This window comes from Bombina bombina, chromosome 7 (genome assembly GCF_027579735.1).
Source record: "Bombina bombina isolate aBomBom1 chromosome 7, aBomBom1.pri, whole genome shotgun sequence".
Classification (NCBI taxonomy): Eukaryota; Metazoa; Chordata; class Amphibia; order Anura; family Bombinatoridae; genus Bombina; species Bombina bombina.
In genome coordinates, this window is record NC_069505.1 from 352,451,286 (window position 1) to 352,470,874 (window position 19,589).

At 38.3% G+C, this 19,589-nt stretch overlaps 1 protein-coding gene across 1 annotated transcript in view; it reads left to right on the top strand.

Moving 5' to 3' along the window:
- LOC128666429 (uncharacterized) overlaps nt 1-17,946 on the top strand; it is a 54,363-nt gene extending 36,417 nt beyond the window's left edge. Inside the window, exons 4-6 of the mRNA XM_053721027.1 lie at nt 2,787-2,855; nt 6,743-7,142; nt 16,385-17,946. Of these exons, the coding sequence (XP_053577002.1) occupies nt 2,787-2,855; nt 6,743-7,142; nt 16,385-16,998 (1,083 nt within the window). The 3' untranslated portion in view covers nt 16,999-17,946. The remainder of the gene's footprint in view (nt 1-2,786; nt 2,856-6,742; nt 7,143-16,384) is intronic.
- Nucleotides 17,947-19,589: the final 1,643 nt, after the last annotated feature.

Here is a 19,589-nt window from a genome sequence, read left to right on the forward strand (position 1 = left end):
AGCTTTTCTCTTTCTACATCATGTACAGCTACAGTAGGTCCCATCTTCCCTCACTTGGATCACACCCAACCCCTTGAAGTCTAAAAATGCCATAGGATACAAACACGATGACGATAAGATGATGTAGAGGACCCCCATCTTGCCTTTATCTTGTTTGTATCCTATGGCATAAAAAAATCAGACTCTTTTAAGACTCCAGAAGTTTGTGGTGCTTGGGCTGGACCATACATCTTCCACCTCTTGGATTTTTAAAACATTTTTTTTTTTTTTCCAATCTGCTTGAGAATGGAAAAGGTTTGGATTTTAGAATAGTTTTTTTTTTTTTTTTTTTATATTTGCATCTTTAAAATGGCACAGTTTGTAGAGGAGATGGCACCAAGTGTAAACAACAATATCATGTCTTGTAGGCAATATATACATGTCATAATACAGCTTATACATGTAGGCTAAATTGTAGACATAATACCTTTAGAAAGATAGTACAGTACTGTAATCAGGTAAAATTTGTTATCTTTAATAAATATAGACTATTTGCATTTTAGAACATAAAAAAACACCTGAAGACGCAGATGGTGAAGACTGTGACTTATAGGCAGGAAACAGTCATTTTTGATAATTTGATTTGGGAATTTGTACCTATGTGTGTATGTAAATATATGTTTGTATATATCTCGAGAAGCCAGTGGCACTAATTAATTGGTATGAGAGAGAGAGATTCTGTATGTAAAATAGTTGTTTGTGTTTATTCAACCTCCCAACCATAATTAGCATTTCAATATCTAACATAAATACTTCCAGGCTCAGCCTATTGTTATGGATATGTCCTAGGTCAGTGGTTTTTAAACCTGTTCTCAGGCTTTCCTAACAGGCCACATTTTGAGGATATCTGAACTAGAGCACAGTTGAAATAATCAGCTGATTAGTAAACATCTCATCCAAGGTAATACTGAAAACCTGGCCTGTTGGGGAGGTAACAATTTCTCCATACATTATATACTCTGAAGTAGGTATAACGAGTCATTTGGAACACATTAAGGCAATACAAATTGTATAGTACAGTATACATTTAACTGACAGAAAAGTAATATATACTAAACTAGAGGCAAATGCAAGATAAATTGTAATGAAAACTGTATATCAGTGTCAGGTGGTCCACCGTTAACGTCACTCTCCCTTGTGAGATTTTGTATCCCAGAGTGCCTCACTACTTTTCTATGGAAAGCATCTCTCATCTCTCTGGGACTTCCAGGTTCTGCTCTTTTTCTTAGAGAATTCAGTGAGTTCGGCCCCTTTGAAGTCTGCACTATAATTTCTATACAAACTGGAAAATCTTTGATCATCTGGCCCAAAGAAGATAATGAAGCTCTCTGGGAAACTGTATCTGTCAGTTTTATTTTTGCAAAGTGCAATGTACCTTGGAAAAGATACACATCGGTATACAATTTGTTAAAGTTACGCAAACTGTGAAAGCATAATCAGAATTTGTAAAATCACAATTCTAAATACACTGTTGTATTCAAAATCTAAATGCATTACAAAACAAAATAGAGCAAAACTAAAAGGGCATAATCTCAAGTCTAAAGTAATATAAAATACAAAGCACAAACTTTAAATGTAACAAAACTCAAGAGGAAAACTCTTACATTTTGTCAAACATCTCAAAGGGTGGATGCTCGTGTGTCACTTTTGTAAAACATACCGCAGTTCTAGTTATAATTGGCATCCCCTTTAGTGACACAATGGAACACAATGTTATTTTCGCTGAGCAAAAATGTAAATGTGTTGGTTCTTCCAACACTGGTGTTGACAGAACTAGCCATTTCCGGTTAGATTTGGACACACCAGCTGGAGTCTTTCTATCCTGATGACTTTCTTTATAAGATTGCTCTTGTCTATTAATCCATTAGCTTTATCTGTTAAGCTTATTTGATTAATTACAGTTATGAAACACATCAAGCACTTTGCTTGCAAATCTTGACAACTGACAATGCCTCTAAGCTTAAAGGGACACTGAACGCAATTTTTTTTTTTTTTCGTGATTCATATAGAGCATGAAATTTTGAGCAACTTTCTAATTTACTCCTATTTTCACATTTTCTTTATTCTCTTGGTATCTTTATTTGAAATGCAAGAATGTAAGTTTAGATGCCGGCCCATTTTTGGTGAACAACCTGGGTTGTCCTTGCTGATTGTTACATAAATTCATCCACCAATAAAAAATTGCTGTCCAGAGTCTGAACCAAAAAAAAAAACTTAGATGACTTTTTTTTCAAATAAAGATAGCAAGAGAATGAAGAAAAATTGATAATAGGAGTAAATTAGAAAGTTGCTTAAAATTGCATGCTCCATCTGAATCACAAAAGAAAAAAATTGGGTTCAGTGTCCCTTTAAGCACATTCCCATGCCCATCCAGCCACTGATAAATGGAGGGCATAGTCATATCATTTTGTTATTGCACTATTGCTTACATATACCACTTTAGAGCATCTTCTTTTTGCACTTTTATGTCTCCTTCATGGATTTAATTTAACTGTATATTTTACTTAATTTTACAAACTTCAGTACAAATGATTAGTTATCCCACAGGCAGCCCTGATCTAAAATGACCTTATGCTTCATGTACTGTCTGTAAGATCAGGTAGAAAAAGGTCACATTTTCTTGGATAAAGCAAAAACAGAGTTAACTAATTAGTATTCTTTATCGTATTTGAGATAAATGTCACGTTTGATTTTATTCACTTATAAGGAATAGAGCAGATGTGAACTAACTTTATGCCCTATAACAGGTCTCTGAATGCCTGCAGTGCCAGGAAAAAAACACGTCGCTCAAGCAGTCCTCTCAGTACCCACCAAAGGTATGTGTCTGTCATATATATATATATATATATATACAGGTAGCCCTCAGTTTACGCCAGGGTTAGGTTCCAGAAGGAATGGTTGTAAATCGAAACCGTTGTAAATTGAAACCCAGTTTATAATGTTAGTCAATGGGAAGTGAGGGAGATAGGTTCCAGGCCCCTCTCAAAATTGTCATAAGTAACACCTAATACATTATTTTAAAAGCTAAACAGCATTATAAACCTAATAAAATAATTACACAACACATACTTCACTTGCATTTTTCTGCAAACAGTTCTTTCTATGCATTCCAATCTGGACTGATTTATAGACAGAAAGATCTTGTTCCTTTAAAAAACTGATTAATTTCAACTTGCTTGGCTTTGCTGCAACACAAGCGGACAGCTCCACCTACTGGCTATTTTAATAAATGCACTGCTTCTCAATGCTTTTCAATAGCAGTCACATGACTGGAAAAAAAGGTTGTTATTCTGAAACGGTGTAAATTGAACCGTTGTAAAACGAGGGCCACCTGTATATATAATAATAATTACCAGAGCACTTCTACTCAATCCTAAGCAGTTTCTGAGAAAAAAAATATTTATTTATTTGCCACTGAAGGCATGGGCTATTCAATATTTCACTTCTAGTCCATGCTGCATAACAGAAATGTGTCCTTTTAAAGGGACAGGACACCCCAACATTTTCTTTCATGATTTGGATAGAACGTATAATTTTAAACAAATTTACAATTTACTTCTGTTATCAAATGCTTTATTCTCTTGTAATCCTTTGCTGAAGGATCAGCAGTGCACAATTGATAGCTAGATAAGCACATCTAGATAGCGCATCACAAGAGACAAATGTGTGCAGGCACCAATCAGCAGCTAGCTCCCACTAGTGACGGATGAGTGTGTGTGTTCTTTTTTCAACATGGGATATCAAGAGAACAAAGCGCTTCTGAAAATAGAAGTGAATCTAAAAGTGTCTTAAAATTACATGCTCTATCTGAATCAAAGTTTAATTTTGACTTTCCTATTCCTTTAAGATGAGCATTTTTATTTTGATGGGCTAATATTAATTCAAATATCCATCCAAACTTTTTGTATTATTCTACTTATCTGTATAAAAACTGCATTGTCTGGCTCCTAAAATGTTTGGCTGACTTCTCAATATTATTTTTGTGTCTTAAAGGGATAGAAAGGTAAAAAAATAAATGTGCTTGGGTGCATTTACATTTGAAATATAAGCATTTTTTGCAATATACTTTAATCAAGAAAATGCTTCTAGTAAAAATTATTACTACTTTTCTGCCACATATGCTGTGAGGGACCTTGCATCAGTATTCAAGCAGTACACCTCAGAGAGCTGGCAGTGTTGTGCAGTGCATCTAAGGACATTATTTGCGTCATACAAGCCACTGCTGACTCTCTGAGAAGGTGTATTGTTTGAATACTGATGCATGGGCCCTCACAGCATATGTGCGTATGCCACTGAAAAACAGTAATATCTTTTACTAGAAGCGTTTTTGCTAATGGAAAAATATTGCAAAAACGCTTATATTTAACACCCATTCACATTTATTTGTTGACCTTTCTATCCCTTTAAATTTGCAATAAATGTGTCTACTCTTATCTTTAAACAGCATCTACTGTAATATGGCACAGACACAATAACTGTTTTTTGTCTTCTATCTAATTTCTTAGAAGTAAGTAGGAGGGCAGTAATTATTTACAAAGGAAAAGTGCATCTGAATATCTGACTTCCTTCTTCCCAAGAAGACAGAGAACTGCGTACCTCAGTAGTAATGCATTTTGAAGTAATTACTTTTCATTGAAAGCTGTGTATCAATAAATTACAAACTGTTTTAAACAAAGGTACAGAAATGCATTACATTTGCACATTCCAAGATAGAACTCTTCTGTTGTAAAAAATTAAGCAGTACAATAATTTCAATATAAACACTAAAACATCTAGGAAACACGTCTAGTGAAATTATTAAAAACAGTCCTTCCATATATTTTAGTGGTTAATAAAACCAGGTAGAGAGCCAAACAAAGAATCAAAAGGAATTGAATAATTTACAAGAAAATCTATACATCTTAAAGGGACAGTATATGCCTTAGGCATCTTCAAGTCTTGCCTTAGATTAAGCTGCAAATACCTTTCTGCACCTTTTCTATATCATGCAGCAGGAATGGTAAAACTGTTATTTTGAAATGAATATTGTTTCTGGCCAGTTTGAAATGGCTGCAAAGCTCCACTTACTGATGACATCACAATCTGGGATGCATATTGCTTCCGATCACAAAAGACTCACTAGTTGTATTCAACAGACTGTCAATGCTATTCAGCAGATTGCCTAGATGGTGCCCAGATCGTGATGTCATCAGTGGGTGGAGCTTGGCATCCATTTCAAACTGGCCAGAAACAATATTCATTTTAAAATAACTTTTTTACCATTCCTGCTGCATGATCTAGAAATGGTGCAGGAGGCTATTTGCAGCTTAATCTAAGGTAAGACTTTAAGATGACTAAGGTGTAGACTGTACTGTCCCTTTAAATGTATTTGTTAAATGCTTTTTGGACACTTGTTCAATACATTGGCTGCCTATTCAAGATATTAAAAAGTTGTTAAATTGGATACAGAATATAATTCTTATGAGGGACCCTTCATTTACAAATTGTTGCTATATATTTTTTTTTTTTACTGTGGCACAAGTTTTTTTATATAGTACCCTGTGGGTACAGCTCCGTACGATTTGACAGGAGCCGAGCAGACAACAAATTACAAATTTGCACAAAGGAACTGAACCTTTTTGTCCACATCCTCTATAACAATGAGATGTATATTTTAGGTTTGTATGTATTAGATAATAGAGGTAATTTGTAAAGTTGTTTAAAATTGTATTCTCTATCTGAACCATTAAATAAAGTTTCTTCATTATCTTGGTATTCTTTGTTGAAAACAAAAACAACAATGCATTCCTGGGAGCTAGCGGAGTCCATTGGGTGAGCCAATAACATGAGGCCTTTATGTGCAGCCACCAATCAGCAGCTCATAATCTTAGTTATCCTTTTAAATAAAGGATACCAAAATAACCAAACAAATTTGATAATAGAAGTAAATTAGAAAGTTGTTTAAATCACATACTCTATCTGAATCATAAAATACAAAATTTGATTTTCATGTCCCTTTAATTTTGATGTTTATTTACCTTTTTTTAAAAAAAATCTAGTGTGCTTTTATTAAAGGGCCATAATACCCAAATGTTTAAACACTGGAAAGTAATGCAGCATAGCTGTAAAACGCTGACTAGAAAATATCACCTGAACATCTCTATGTAAAAAAGTAAGATATTTTACCTCAAAAGTTCCTCAGTAGCCACATCCCATTGTAAAGGACTTCTAAGCAGCAAATCAGTATGTCTGTCCTGGGACAGCAGAAGGAGCGAGCATTCGTGCACTCTCATCTTATTTCCCTATACAGTATAAGGAAGTTTACAATGAAATCTCATGAGAGTTAAGTGAAATATCATGAGATCACAGTAAGAGTTCATGACCTCAGCACTGCTGATGCTGATTGGCTGCTGTTCATTTCTTTATTTTTTTACCTGCAGCTGAGCATAGTTTTTTTACACAGAACTTACTCTGCTTAGCTGAGGAGATTGTGAGGTAAAATATCTTCCTTTTTTACATAGAGATGCTCAGGTGACATTTTCCTGTCAGCTTTTTACAGTTATACTGCATCAGTTTCAAGTGATTTAGCATTTGAGTATTATGTCCCTTTAATAGAAAAATGTTATTCTGTCTTTTGGAACTAAGCAAATATTGCCACCACAGTGCCCAATAAATGCAATTGTACTCTGTATAATAATTATTTTTAACCAATTTTTTTTTTTAGGATGACCCTAATGCAGATAAAGAAACACAGAAGAATTTTCGCTTTTCATTGGAAGAAAATGATGTACTTATCACAAACATTCTTGAGCATTATGATAACATTTATGGGAAATTTGCTACTGAAACATCCACAGAAGAAAAGAATGAAATATGGAGAAACATAGTGAATGCTGTTAATTCAGTTTCCACCTATCCTCGCACTATCCTGCATTGCAAAAAGAGGTTTTCTGATATTAAAAGGAACATGAAGCAAAAACTATGTAAACAGGCAAGGTTCCCCCCACCTCTTTCTTTCCCTTTATGGCCATATGAGCAAAAAATGAAGACCTTTCTAACGTCTGGCATTGTGGAAGGTATCAAAGCGGTAACTGATATTACTCAACAGTCCGAGGACGAGGCAGGTCAGTATAATATACTGATGTTGCGAATCCAACCATATCTTAATTTGAGAAATGAAAGGGACGTGAAACCAAACATTTTTCTTTCATAGACCATACAGGGCCAGACGAGTGGAGTGATATCTTAACGTGCTCCCGTAAAGGGGCAAATTTGCCCATTAACCTTCCATTTACAAGTGGCAGATTAATGTGACCGCAAGCTTGTGGCTTAATTATGCGCTAAGCGCAATTAACCGGAGGTCAGACCTCTGATTAAAAATAAAAAGTACATTAACATGTAAAATAAATATTAGCTTTTTTTTTTTTTTTTTTTTTTTTTAAACTGCACAAAGCCGTTTTAAGGGGTTATAGTCGGGGGATGTGGGGTGTTTGAAAAAAGAAAAACGGCACCTAAAGTGCCTTTACATGGAGGTCAATGGGGGAATGTGCTTTTCCTATAAATAATATATATGTATTTGCTTTTATATATATATATATATTTCTCCAACATAGGTGTGTCCGGTCCACGGCGTCATCCTTACTTGTGGGATATTCTCTTCCCCAACAGGAAATGGCAAAGAGCCCAGCAAAGCTGGTCACATGATCCCTCCTAGGCTCCGCCTACCCCAGTCATTCTCTTTGCCGTTGTACAGGCAACATCTCCACGGAGATGGCTTAGAGTTTTTTAGTGTTTAACTGTAGTTTTTATTATTCAATCAAGAGTTTGTTATTTTGAAATAGTGCTGGTATGTACTATTTACTCAGAAACAGAAAAGTGATGAAGATTTCTGTTTGTATGAGGAAAATGATTTTAGCAACCGTCACTAAAATCCATGGCTGTTCCACACAGGACTGTTGAGAGCAATTAACTTCAGTTGGGGGAACAGTGAGCAGTCTCTTGCTGCTTGAGGTATGACACATTCTAACAAGACGATGTAATGCTGGAAGCTGTCATTTTCCCTATGGGATCCGGTAAGCCATGTTTATTACGATCGTAAATAAGGGCTTCACAAGGGCTTATTAAGACTGTAGACTTTTTCTGGGCTAAATCGATTCATTATTAAATACATATTTAGCCTTGAGGAATCATTTTATCTGGGTATTTTGATATAATAATATCTGCAGGCACTGTTTTAGACACCTTATTCTTTAGGGGCTTTCCCAAAGCATAGGCAGAGCCTCATTTTCGCGCCGGTGTTGCGCACTTGTTTTTGAGAGGCATGGCATGCAGTCGCATGTGAGAGGAGCTCTGATACTTAGAAAAGACTTTCTGAAGGCGTCATTTGGTATCGTATTCCCCTTTGGGCTTGGTTGGGTCTCAGCAAAGCAGATACCAGGGACTGTAAAGGGGTTAAAGTTCAAAACGGCTCCGGTTCCGTTATTTTAAGGGTTAAAGCTTCCAAATTTGGTGTGCAATACTTTTAAGGCTTTAAGACACTGTGGTGAAAATTTGGTGAATTTTGAACAATTCCTTCATGTTTTTTCGCAATTGCAGTAATAAAGTGTGTTCAGTTTAAAATTTAAAGTGACAGTAACGGTTTTATTTTAAAACGTTTTTTGTACTTTGTTATCAAGTTTATGCCTGTTTAACATGTCTGAACTACCAGATAGACTGTGTTCTGAATGTGGGGAAGCCAGAATTCCTATTCATTTAAATAAATGTGATTTATGTGACAATGACAATGATGCCCAAGATGATTCCTCAAGTGAGGGGAGTAAGCATGGTACTGCATCATTCCCTCCTTCGTCTACACGAGTCTTGCCCACTCAGGAGGCCCCTAGTACATCTAGCGCGCCAATACTCCTTACTATGCAACAATTAACGGCTGTAATGGATAATTCTGTCAAAAACATTTTAGCCAAAATGAACACTTATCAGCGTAAGCGCGACTGCTCTGTTTTAGATACTGAAGAGCATGACGACGCTGATAATAATATTTCTGAAGGGCCCCTAACCCAGTCTGATGGGGCCAGGGAGGTTTTGTCTGAGGGAGAAATTACTGATTCAGGGAACATTTCTCAACAAGCTGAACCTGATGTGATTACATTTAAATTTAAGTTGGAACATCTCCGCATTCTGCTTAAGGAGGTCTTATCCACTCTGGATGATTGTGACAAGTTGGTCATCCCAGAGAAACTATGTAAAATGGACAAGTTCCTAGAGGTGCCGGGGCTCCCAGAAGCTTTTCCTATACCCAAGCGGGTGGCGGACATTGTTAATAAAGAATGGGAAAGGCCCGGTATTCCTTTCGTCCCTCCCCCCATATTTAAAAAATTGTTTCCTATGGTCGACCCCAGAAAGGACTTATGGCAGACAGTCCCCAAGGTCGAGGGAGCGGTTTCCACTTTAAACAAACGCACCACTATACCCATAGAGGATAGTTGTGCTTTCAAAGATCCTATGGATAAAAAATTAGAAGGTTTGCTTAAAAAGATGTTTGTTCAGCAGGGTTACCTTCTACAACCAATTTCATGCATTGTCCCTGTCGCTACAGCCGCATGTTTCTGGTTCGATGAGCTGATAAAGGCGGTTGATAGTGATTCTCCTCCTTATGAGGAGATTATGGACAGAATCAATGCTCTCAAATTGGCTAATTCTTTCACCCTAGACGCCACTTTGCAATTGGCTAGGTTAGCGGCTAAGAATTCTGGGTTTGCTATTGTGGCGCGCAGAGCGCTTTGGTTGAAATCTTGGTCGGCTGATGCGTCTTCCAAGAACAAGCTACTTAACATTCCTTTCAAGGGGAAAACGCTGTTTGGCCCTGACTTGAAAGAGATTATCTCTGATATCACTGGGGGTAAGGGCCACGCCCTTCCTCAGGATCGGCCTTTCAAGGCAAAAAATAAACCTAATTTTCGTCCCTTTCGTAGAAACGGACCAGCCCAAAGTGCTACGTCCTCTAAGCAAGAGGGTAATACTTCTCAAGCCAAGCCAGCTTGGAGACCAATGCAAGGCTGGAACAAGGGAAAGCAGGCCAAGAAACCTGCCACTGCTACCAAGACAGCATGAAATGTTGGCCCCCGATCCGGGACCGGATCTGGTGGGGGGCAGACTCTCTCTCTTCGCTCAGGCTTGGGCAAGAGATGTTCTGGATCCTTGGGCGCTAGAAATAGTCTCCCAAGGTTATCTTCTGGAATTCAAGGGACTTTCCCCAAGGGGGAGGTTCCAGAGGTCTCAGTTGTCTTCAGACCACATAAAAAGACAGGCATTCTTACATTGTGTAGAAGACCTGTTAAAAATGGGAGTGATTCATCCTGTTCCATTAAGAGAACAAGGGATGGGGTTCTACTCCAATCTGTTCATAGTTCCCAAAAAAGAGGGAACGTTCAGACCAATCTTAGATCTCAAGATCTTAAACAAGTTTCTCAAGGTTCCATCGTTCAAGATGGAAACCATTCGAACTATTCTTCCTTCCATCCAGGAAGGTCAATTCATGACCACGGTGGATTTAAAGGATGCGTATCTACATATTCCTATCCACAAGGAACATCATCGGTTCCTAAGGTTCGCATTCCTGGACAAGCATTACCAGTTCGTGGCGCTTCCTTTCGGATTAGCCACTGCTCCAAGGATTTTCACAAAGGTACTAGGGTCCCTTCTAGCTGTGCTGAGACCAAGGGGCATTTCTGTAGTACCTTACTTGGACGACATTCTGATTCAAGCGTCGTCCCTTCCTCAAGCAAAGGCTCACACGGACATTGTCCTGGCCTTTCTCAGATCTCACGGATGGAAAGTGAACGTGGAAAAGAGTTCTCTATCTCCGTCAACAAGGGTTCCCTTCTTGGGAACAATAATAGACTCCTTAGAAATGAGGATTTTTCTGACAGAGGCCAGAAGAACAAAACTTCTAGACTCTTGTCGGATACTTCATTCCGTTCCTCTTCCTTCCATAGCTCAGTGCATGGAAGTGATCGGGTTGATGGTAGCGGCAATGGACATAGTTCCTTTTGCGCGCATTCATCTAAGACCATTACAACTGTGCATGCTCAGTCAGTGGAATGGGGACTATACAGACTTGTCTCCGAAGATACAAGTAAATCAGAGGACCAGAGACTCACTCCGTTGGTGGCTGTCCCTGGACAACCTGTCACAAGGGATGACATTCCGCAGACCAGAGTGGGTCATTGTCACGACCGACGCCAGTCTGATGGGCTGGGGCGCGGTCTGGGGATCCCTGAAAGCTCAGGGTCTTTGGTCTCGGGAAGAATCTCTTCTACCGATAAATATTCTGGAACTGAGAGCGATATTCAATGCTCTCAAGGCTTGGCCTCAGCTAGCGAGGGCCAAGTTCATACGGTTTCAATCAGACAACATGACAACTGTTGCGTACATCAACCATCAGGGGGGAACAAGGAGTTCCCTAGCGATGGAAGAAGTGACCAAAATCATTCTATGGGCGGAGTCTCACTCCTGCCACCTGTCTGCTATCCACATCCCAGGAGTGGAAAATTGGGAAGCGGATTTTCTGAGTCGTCAGACATTACATCCGGGGGAGTGGGAACTCCATCCGGAAATCTTTGCCCAAGTCACTCAGCTGTGGGGCATTCCAGACATGGATCTGATGGCCTCTCGTCAGAACTTCAAAGTTCCTTGCTACGGGTCCAGATCCAGGGATCCCAAGGCGGCTCTAGTGGATGCACTAGTAGCACCTTGGACCTTCAAACTAGCTTATGTGTTCCCGCCGTTTCCTCTCATCCCCAGGCTGGTAGCCAGGATCAATCAGGAGAGGGCGTCGGTGATCTTGATAGCTCCTGCGTGGCCACGCAGGACTTGGTATGCAGATCTGGTGAATATGTCATCGGCTCCACCTTGGAAGCTACCTTTGAGACGAGACCTGCTTGTTCAGGGTCCGTTCGAACATCCGAATCTGGTTTCACTCCAGCTGACTGCTTGGAGATTGAACGCTTGATCTTATCGAAGCGAGGGTTCTCAGATTCTGTTATCGATACTCTTGTTCAGGCCAGAAAGCCTGTAACTAGAAAGATTTACCACAAAATTTGGAAAAAATATATCTGTTGGTGTGAATCTAAAGGATTCCCTTGGGACAAGGTTAAGATTCCTAAGATTTTATCCTTCCTTCAAGAAGGATTGGAAAAAGGATTATCTGCAAGTTCCCTGAAGGGACAGATTTCTGCCTTGTCTGTGTTACTTCACAAAAAGCTGGCAGCTGTGCCAGATGTTCAAGCTTTTGTTCAGGCTCTGGTTAGAATTAAGCCTGTTTACAAACCTTTGACTCCTCCTTGGAGTCTCAATTTAGTTCTTTCAGTTCTTCAGGGGGTTCCGTTTGAACCCTTACATTCCGTTGATATTAAGTTATTATCTTGGAAAGTTTTATTTTTAGTTGCAATTTCTTCTGCTAGAAGAGTTTCAGAATTATCTGCTCTGCAGTGTTCTCCTCCTTATCTGGTGTTCCATGCAGATAAGGTGGTTTTACGTACTAAACCTGGTTTTCTTCCAAAAGTTGTTTCTAACAAAAACATTAACCAGGAGATTATCGTACCTTCTCTGTGTCCGAAACCAGTTTCAAAGAAGGAACGTTTGTTGCACAACTTGGATGTTGTTCGCGCTCTAAAATTCTATTTAGATGCTACAAAGGATTTTAGACAAACATCTTCCTTGTTTGTTGTTTATTCCGGTAAAAGGAGAGGTCAAAAAGCAACTTCTACCTCTCTCTCTTTGTGGATTAAAAGCATCATCAGATTGGCTTACGAGACTGCCGGACGGCAGCCTCCCGAAAGAATCACAGCTCATTCCACTAGGGCTGTGGCTTCCACATGGGCCTTCAAGAACGAGGCTTCTGTTGATCAGATATGTAGGGCAGCGACTTGGTCTTCACTGCACACTTTTACCAAATTTTACAAGTTTGATACTTTTGCTTCTTCTGAGGCTATTTTTGGGAGAAAGGTTTTGCAAGCCGTGGTGCCTTCCATTTAGGTGACCTGATTTGCTCCCTCCCTTCATCCGTGTCCTAAAGCTTTGGTATTGGTTCCCACAAGTAAGGATGACGCCGTGGACCGGACACACCTATGTTGGAGAAAACAGAATTTATGTTTACCTGATAAATTACTTTCTCCAACGGTGTGTCCGGTCCACGGCCCGCCCTGGTTTTTTTAATCAGGTCTGATATTTTATTTTCTTTAACTACAGTCACCACGGTACCATATGGTTTCTCCTATGCAAATATTCCTCCTTAACGTCGGTCGAATGACTGGGGTAGGCGGAGCCTAGGAGGGATCATGTGACCAGCTTTGCTGGGCTCTTTGCCATTTCCTGTTGGGGAAGAGAATATCCCACAAGTAAGGATGACGCCGTGGACCGGACACACCGTTGGAGAAAGTAATTTATCAGGTAAACATAAATTCTGTTATATATATATATATATATATATTTTCACATATAAACACATAAATATATATGTATATAAGCTTTTACATATATTTATTGCTGCACGATTTGCCCCTCTGCTGCGCTAGGTCGTTTGCTGTGGCTGCCGGCATGAAAATGAGGCTCCCATTGTAGCCTATGGAAGTGCACTCTTGTGAGGGAGTGTTCGCATTGCATCACACTTGTAATACCAGAGCACATTTACGCTGTTGCGTTGGTATTACTGAGTGGAGCGCAAATATTGAGCTTGCATAAGCGCAATATTTGTGCTCCACTCATAATCTGGCCCATAATTTTAAACAACTTTCCATTCTGCTTATTTTATCTCATTTGCTTTGTTCTTTTGGTATCCTTTGTTGAAAATCATACCTAGGTAGGTTCAGGAGCTGGGAGCTAGCTGCTGATTGATTGCAATTTATTGTGCATGAAACGGAATACAGCAAGTTTCGGGTGCAATGCCCTTAGTGGGTGTGACACAGTGTTTGAATAGCATAACTATTTAACCTATACATAGCCACATCTCTTAATACAAATTTTACCCCTTCATAACCAAATTCTTACATTTATTTTATTAATCATTTATAATCATAAAAGTACTATCTTAGGGAAAACATCTATATGTAACACGGATGCCAAGGATCATTACAAAAATACTGCTAAATCATAATCCTTATTCATACATATTGGTGTTAATGATTCAAGCTGGAAAATCCAAAAAGCTTCTTTCTGTTTCAAAGAGAGCTCTCTATCTCCCCCTAAAACTAAGTACTTGCTCAATGCAGGCTGCCCATCTATTCAACAAAGAATAACAAGAGAACAAAGCACATTTATAATATACGTAAATTGGAAACTTTTTTTTTAAAATTATATTCTCTGTCTGAATCCACAAAAGAACATTTTGAGTTTCACTGTACTATAAAATGTGTTTCCCTTTAACTTGTTTCAAATGTATGGAGAACTGTTCTTTCATGTTTGCTTTTGTATTTAAGATAGCTGTTTTTGCTCATTAAAGCCATAACCTGTTGTTCTAAAGAATATGCCCAAAAATGGCCTGAGTCTCCAGGTAAAGCAAACCTGTTAATGTTATCAATGTTTAAACGCACAACCAGCTATTTTAGATATAACAACCTCTAGCCTTCTCCCTCCCACAGATAGATTAATGTGTGCTACTGTCTCCTGTTTACATGGCTTTTATTTAGAGAATATGTTTTGGTATTCATATTTTCAGTTTCTACAGGAAAATCAGTTATTTCAAATAACAAAATAAAGTTAAAGGTTGTTTGCAAACTGCACTCAAGCAGGTAAAATGGACTATTAGGAAAATGTACAATGTCCCTTTAAGTATAATGAATGTTCCTGTAGTGCCTTGATTGTACTTGGGGGAATTGTAACTGATCCTGCAACATTCTTAAAGTGAATGTCAATTTTGAAGCTAAAGTGTCCGGTTTTTAAAAATTCGATTAAAAAGAGGGGCACTTTAATTCATCAAAATTTACATTTCACTCCTGATGAAAAAAAAACTTACCTTTTAATCTTCACAGCAGCTCCAGCTTCCTCCGGTCGTTGCAAGCCATTTCTGACGTCAGAAATGATGGATAGGTCATCCTCCAATCACGGCTTTCCCCCCGGGGGAATCAATGTCAACGCCGTGATTGGAGGAAGCCGGATTCCTTATTTTAGACCCAGGAAGAGGCTTTGCAACAGGTTGAGGAAGCTGGAGCTGCTGTGAAGATTAAGAGGTGTTTTTTTTTCTCAACACGAGTGAAATGTAAATTTTGATGAATTAAAGTGCCCCTGTTTTTAATCAAATTTTTAAAAACCGGGCACTTTAGCATTAAAATTGACACTCACTTTAACATAGGTTGAAGCACAAGATCACAGAAAAGTATGCATTAATTACAATATGTTTTTTAATGATTTTATCTCTGAACTGATCTTGATTTGTAAATTTACAGCATTTTGTATACAGATATTTTGCCGTGTAGAACTTGATTGTTGTTATATGTTATGACTTTAACACCTTAGCGGCAGTTCAGATGCGCACATAAAGTCAGTTCCAGTGCTGCAATTGCTCTTCTGGGAGCTCAGGTGAACACATGGGGGTAGATTTATCAAATGTCTGGCGGACATAATCCGCTGTCAGCATTTATCATTGCACAAGCATTTCTTGTGAAATGCTTGTGCAATGCCGCCCCCTGCACATTCCCGGCCATGTGTCAATCATCCCGATCAGTTCCGATTGGAATGATTGCTGTCCGCCAACTCAGAGGTGCTGCTTCATAAGTTTCAGGTGGACCTGAAACTTCGGGGGTAGATTGCAGTATCTGCTGCTTGATAAATCTACCCCATAGGGGGAACCAGTGACAAGAGGCATATAAGTGTGCAGCCACCAATCACCAGCTAGTCCCAGTAATGCATTGCTGCTCCTGAGGCCATCTAGGTATGCTTTTCAATAAATTTGAACCCTGAAATGTAATTTTTTTCTTCTTCTTTCTTTTAATATCTATTTTTCTTGTTTTCTTTGTACATGAGGGGGGGGGGATTGTTCTCTAGAAAGTATAAAGTATTTTGAGATGATCCACAACTCAATACTATTTATTGAACATTATGTCTAGCAGATTCCAACCAGTATATTTTTGCATTGTCTATGTAGTCTTTATTATACACAGATTGTGAATAGAGTTAAAGTATAAAAAAATAGCTTTCTCCGATACAGCTGGTATGCTATAGGATACGTTTTTACTAGCCTTTATATCTTAGCTTTTCTATTTTTCAAGTCTTCTATTTTGGTGTTTACTAGCAACACACCACATACAAAGCAGAAATATTTATCTTATTTGCTAATTAATATGTGTTGTCATTTTTACTTTTTCTCTATTAGGACATGCAAGCCATGCTGTAGAACAACAGTTCCAAGCAATTAGAGATACTCTTGTCACAGAGTGTAAAGAGGACTCCTCTAATGGTTCTGCGGTGGAGGACAATTTCTCAATTAGTCTTGAAGATGAAGCTGCTTTGAATTCGATGCCGGTAAATGCTAACTATGGGAGTCCTGTAGCTATATCCGCAGAGGGAGCTGCACCTTGTGAAGCAAATCAGCAGGTTTCAGCAGCAAGACTGGTATCACCAGCACAGGCTTCAGAAATGCAGCAAACTGGCTTTACTGAACAAGGGATTATGTTCCATGAGGAACAGAGGGTGTTCCGGCACAATTTAATGAGTAAAATGAACTACATGTGTGAATGTATAAAATCTCTTACTCAGGCACAAAGAGAAATGAACCAGATTTTATTGCAGAAAAATACTGTTCAAGAAAAAATTGCAGCTAATATGCAGCTTATTGCACAGCAACAGCTGCACAACTCGCAGCAAATAATGAGCACTATGCATCAGGCTCTGGAAATGTTTAGGACTCAACACCAAACTGCATCCGGTCAAAGCACAGCCATGGATAGTCTGAATGAAACAAGCTGTGCTAGCGCATCCATTCAATGAAGACTTTAGTGATGTTTTTGTGCTCATGGTAAAGCAGATGGCACTTACAAGGGTCGACACTCCATTTTTAACCCCTTGAGTGCTAATGATGGCTCTGAGCCGTCACAGAGTTTCCCACTCTGGTGCTAATGACGGCTCAGAGCTGTCACTAGCACTCTCCCAATTTGAGGGAGATCTGGGGGCTCCCACCCGCTCCTACCCCGGCGATCGGTGCTGCATAATTCCAGGCATCGCCGGGGCTTCCCGTTTTGCGTGGTGACGTCATGCGCAATAACGTGATGACGTCACTGCGCAACTTTATTTAACATTAACAATGTTAAATATAGGAGCAGGGGGCATGCTGCTTAGAAGCCTGTATCTTAGGCATCTAAGCAGCTACAGACCCCCAAGACCCAACGTTGGAAAGGTAATCGCCTAACCTTTCCAACAGTGTAAGTCTTGGGGATCTGAAATAAATATGAAAAAAAGGGGAAAAAAATATATTTTTAAAAATATAAAATAAAAAAAACCTTAGCACCCAAGTGGGAAAGTGCTTAGCACTCAAAGGGTTAAAGAGTAAATGGAAACAAGAAAATTTGTGCAATTTAGAAAATATTGAAATTGTTCTATTGTTTTAACCATTTACAGCATATGTTTGTTGTATTAATATGTAATTATTACCCTTTAACAAAGGGCTTTTATTATTATTTCATCTGATGTAAAAGTTGGTAAAGAATATAATCAAAGTCTTTATAAAGCGTAATTGTGTAAGTACAGGTTAAAGAGAGAGGGTGCCCTAAACGTGTATTTAGTGCTCAGAAAATGTATCTCAAGAATAAAAGGACAGCGAATTCTATGATGTTTGTTCCACAAAGTTTTTTTTAAAAAAATAACCCTCTAGGATTAGCTGAAAACTGAAATTCTGTCTCTGGCGGAGCTTTAGTTAAGAAATAAAAAGGTTTTTCTCAATGGTTTCTGTGAGAACAAATTGATTTGCACTAATTCATTTGTAGCAGCGGTTAGCATGAATGTGTGCCATATAAAGATAGACATTTTTGAAGATCACGCTATACACTATTGGCCCAATTCTCTAAAGCTCTCTGGTCTAGCAAAATTCTTTGATACCTCATTATTACAAAGCCCTTTAGGAATTTTTTTAAAGGCAATTTTTACCTTGGAAACTATGTCTTACTAAGGGGAGTTCCCTAACGTGTTATATGGAGAGACACTTTGTAATATAAGCTCATTACAATAAGTTGATGATTTCTCTCCAAGCCAGTGAGTTTTTGAGAATCAGACCCTAAAAGGGCAGAAGCTGAATGGAGCAAAGACTGTTAAATAAGGTGTTAATTTAGCTGGCAGAGATTCTTTGAGGCTGCAGAGAGAAAGGGATAATGGGAGAGAGATGAGATTTACATGTTGGTTTCTTTCATTATTCAGGTAGAGAATATGAGTTTTTAAACAACCTTCCAATTTACTTCTACTATCAAACTTTGCTTTATTCTCTTAGTGTCCTTTGTTGAAAGTACAGCAATGCACTATTTGGAGCTAGCTAAACAAATTAGGTCAGCCAATCACAAGAGGTGTATATGTGCAACCACCTATTAGCAGCTAGCTCCCAGTAGTGCATTGCTGCTCCTCAGCCTACCTAGATATGCTTTTCAACAAATGATATTAAGAGAACAAAGCAAAATAGTTGCTTAAAATTGCATAATCTGTCTGAGCCATGAAAGACATATTTTAGAGTTCTTGGCCCTTTAAATCAATAGCGCTCATATTCTTGCGGTCATATTACAAGTAAAAAGTTTCTGCTCGAGGGAAAAACTTAGGTGCCTTAAAGGGGCATTAAACTTTACAGTTTTCTTTTATGATTCAGATAGAGAATACAGTTTTAAACAACATTCCCATTTACTTTTATTATATAATTTGCTTCATTCTCTTGATATCCTGCGATGAACAGTATATCTAGATAGGCTCAGCAGCTGCTGATAGGTGGCTGCACATAGATGCCTCGTGTGATTGGCTCACTCTTGTGCATTGCTATTTCTTCAACAAAGGATATCTAAAGAATGAAGCAAATTACATAATAGAACTAAATTGGAATGTGGTTTAGAATTGTATTTTCTATCTGACTCATGAAAGAAAAAAATTGGGTTTAATGTCCCTTTAACATCTGATGGTCTAATAGCACTTCTATGTGCGCTCTACAAAAGCCTCTTCTGTCTTTTGTTCATGCACTAACCTGAAGGTGCACTAGGCCAACTGTGCTAAAGCCAAAGGTGTGTTAAAAATTAGCACTGTTCTTCCCTTAAAGGAAACTATTAAATATAAAATTAAAAATAACATGTAAAATATATTAGTTCATTTTATATTTAAAATATAGATCTATTGCTAGATAGATAGATAGATAGATAGATAACATGTGAACAATGCTATTTGATATATTCACTTTATTTTAAAAGGATATGGTAGATATCAAGATGTTTGACAGGGAAGGGCACAAAGATGTATATATGAGTCTATATTTGTATCTGTGTATGTATGTGTACACATACATATGTATTCATAAACGCATACATATATAAAAATGTGTACATGCACAAATACAAATA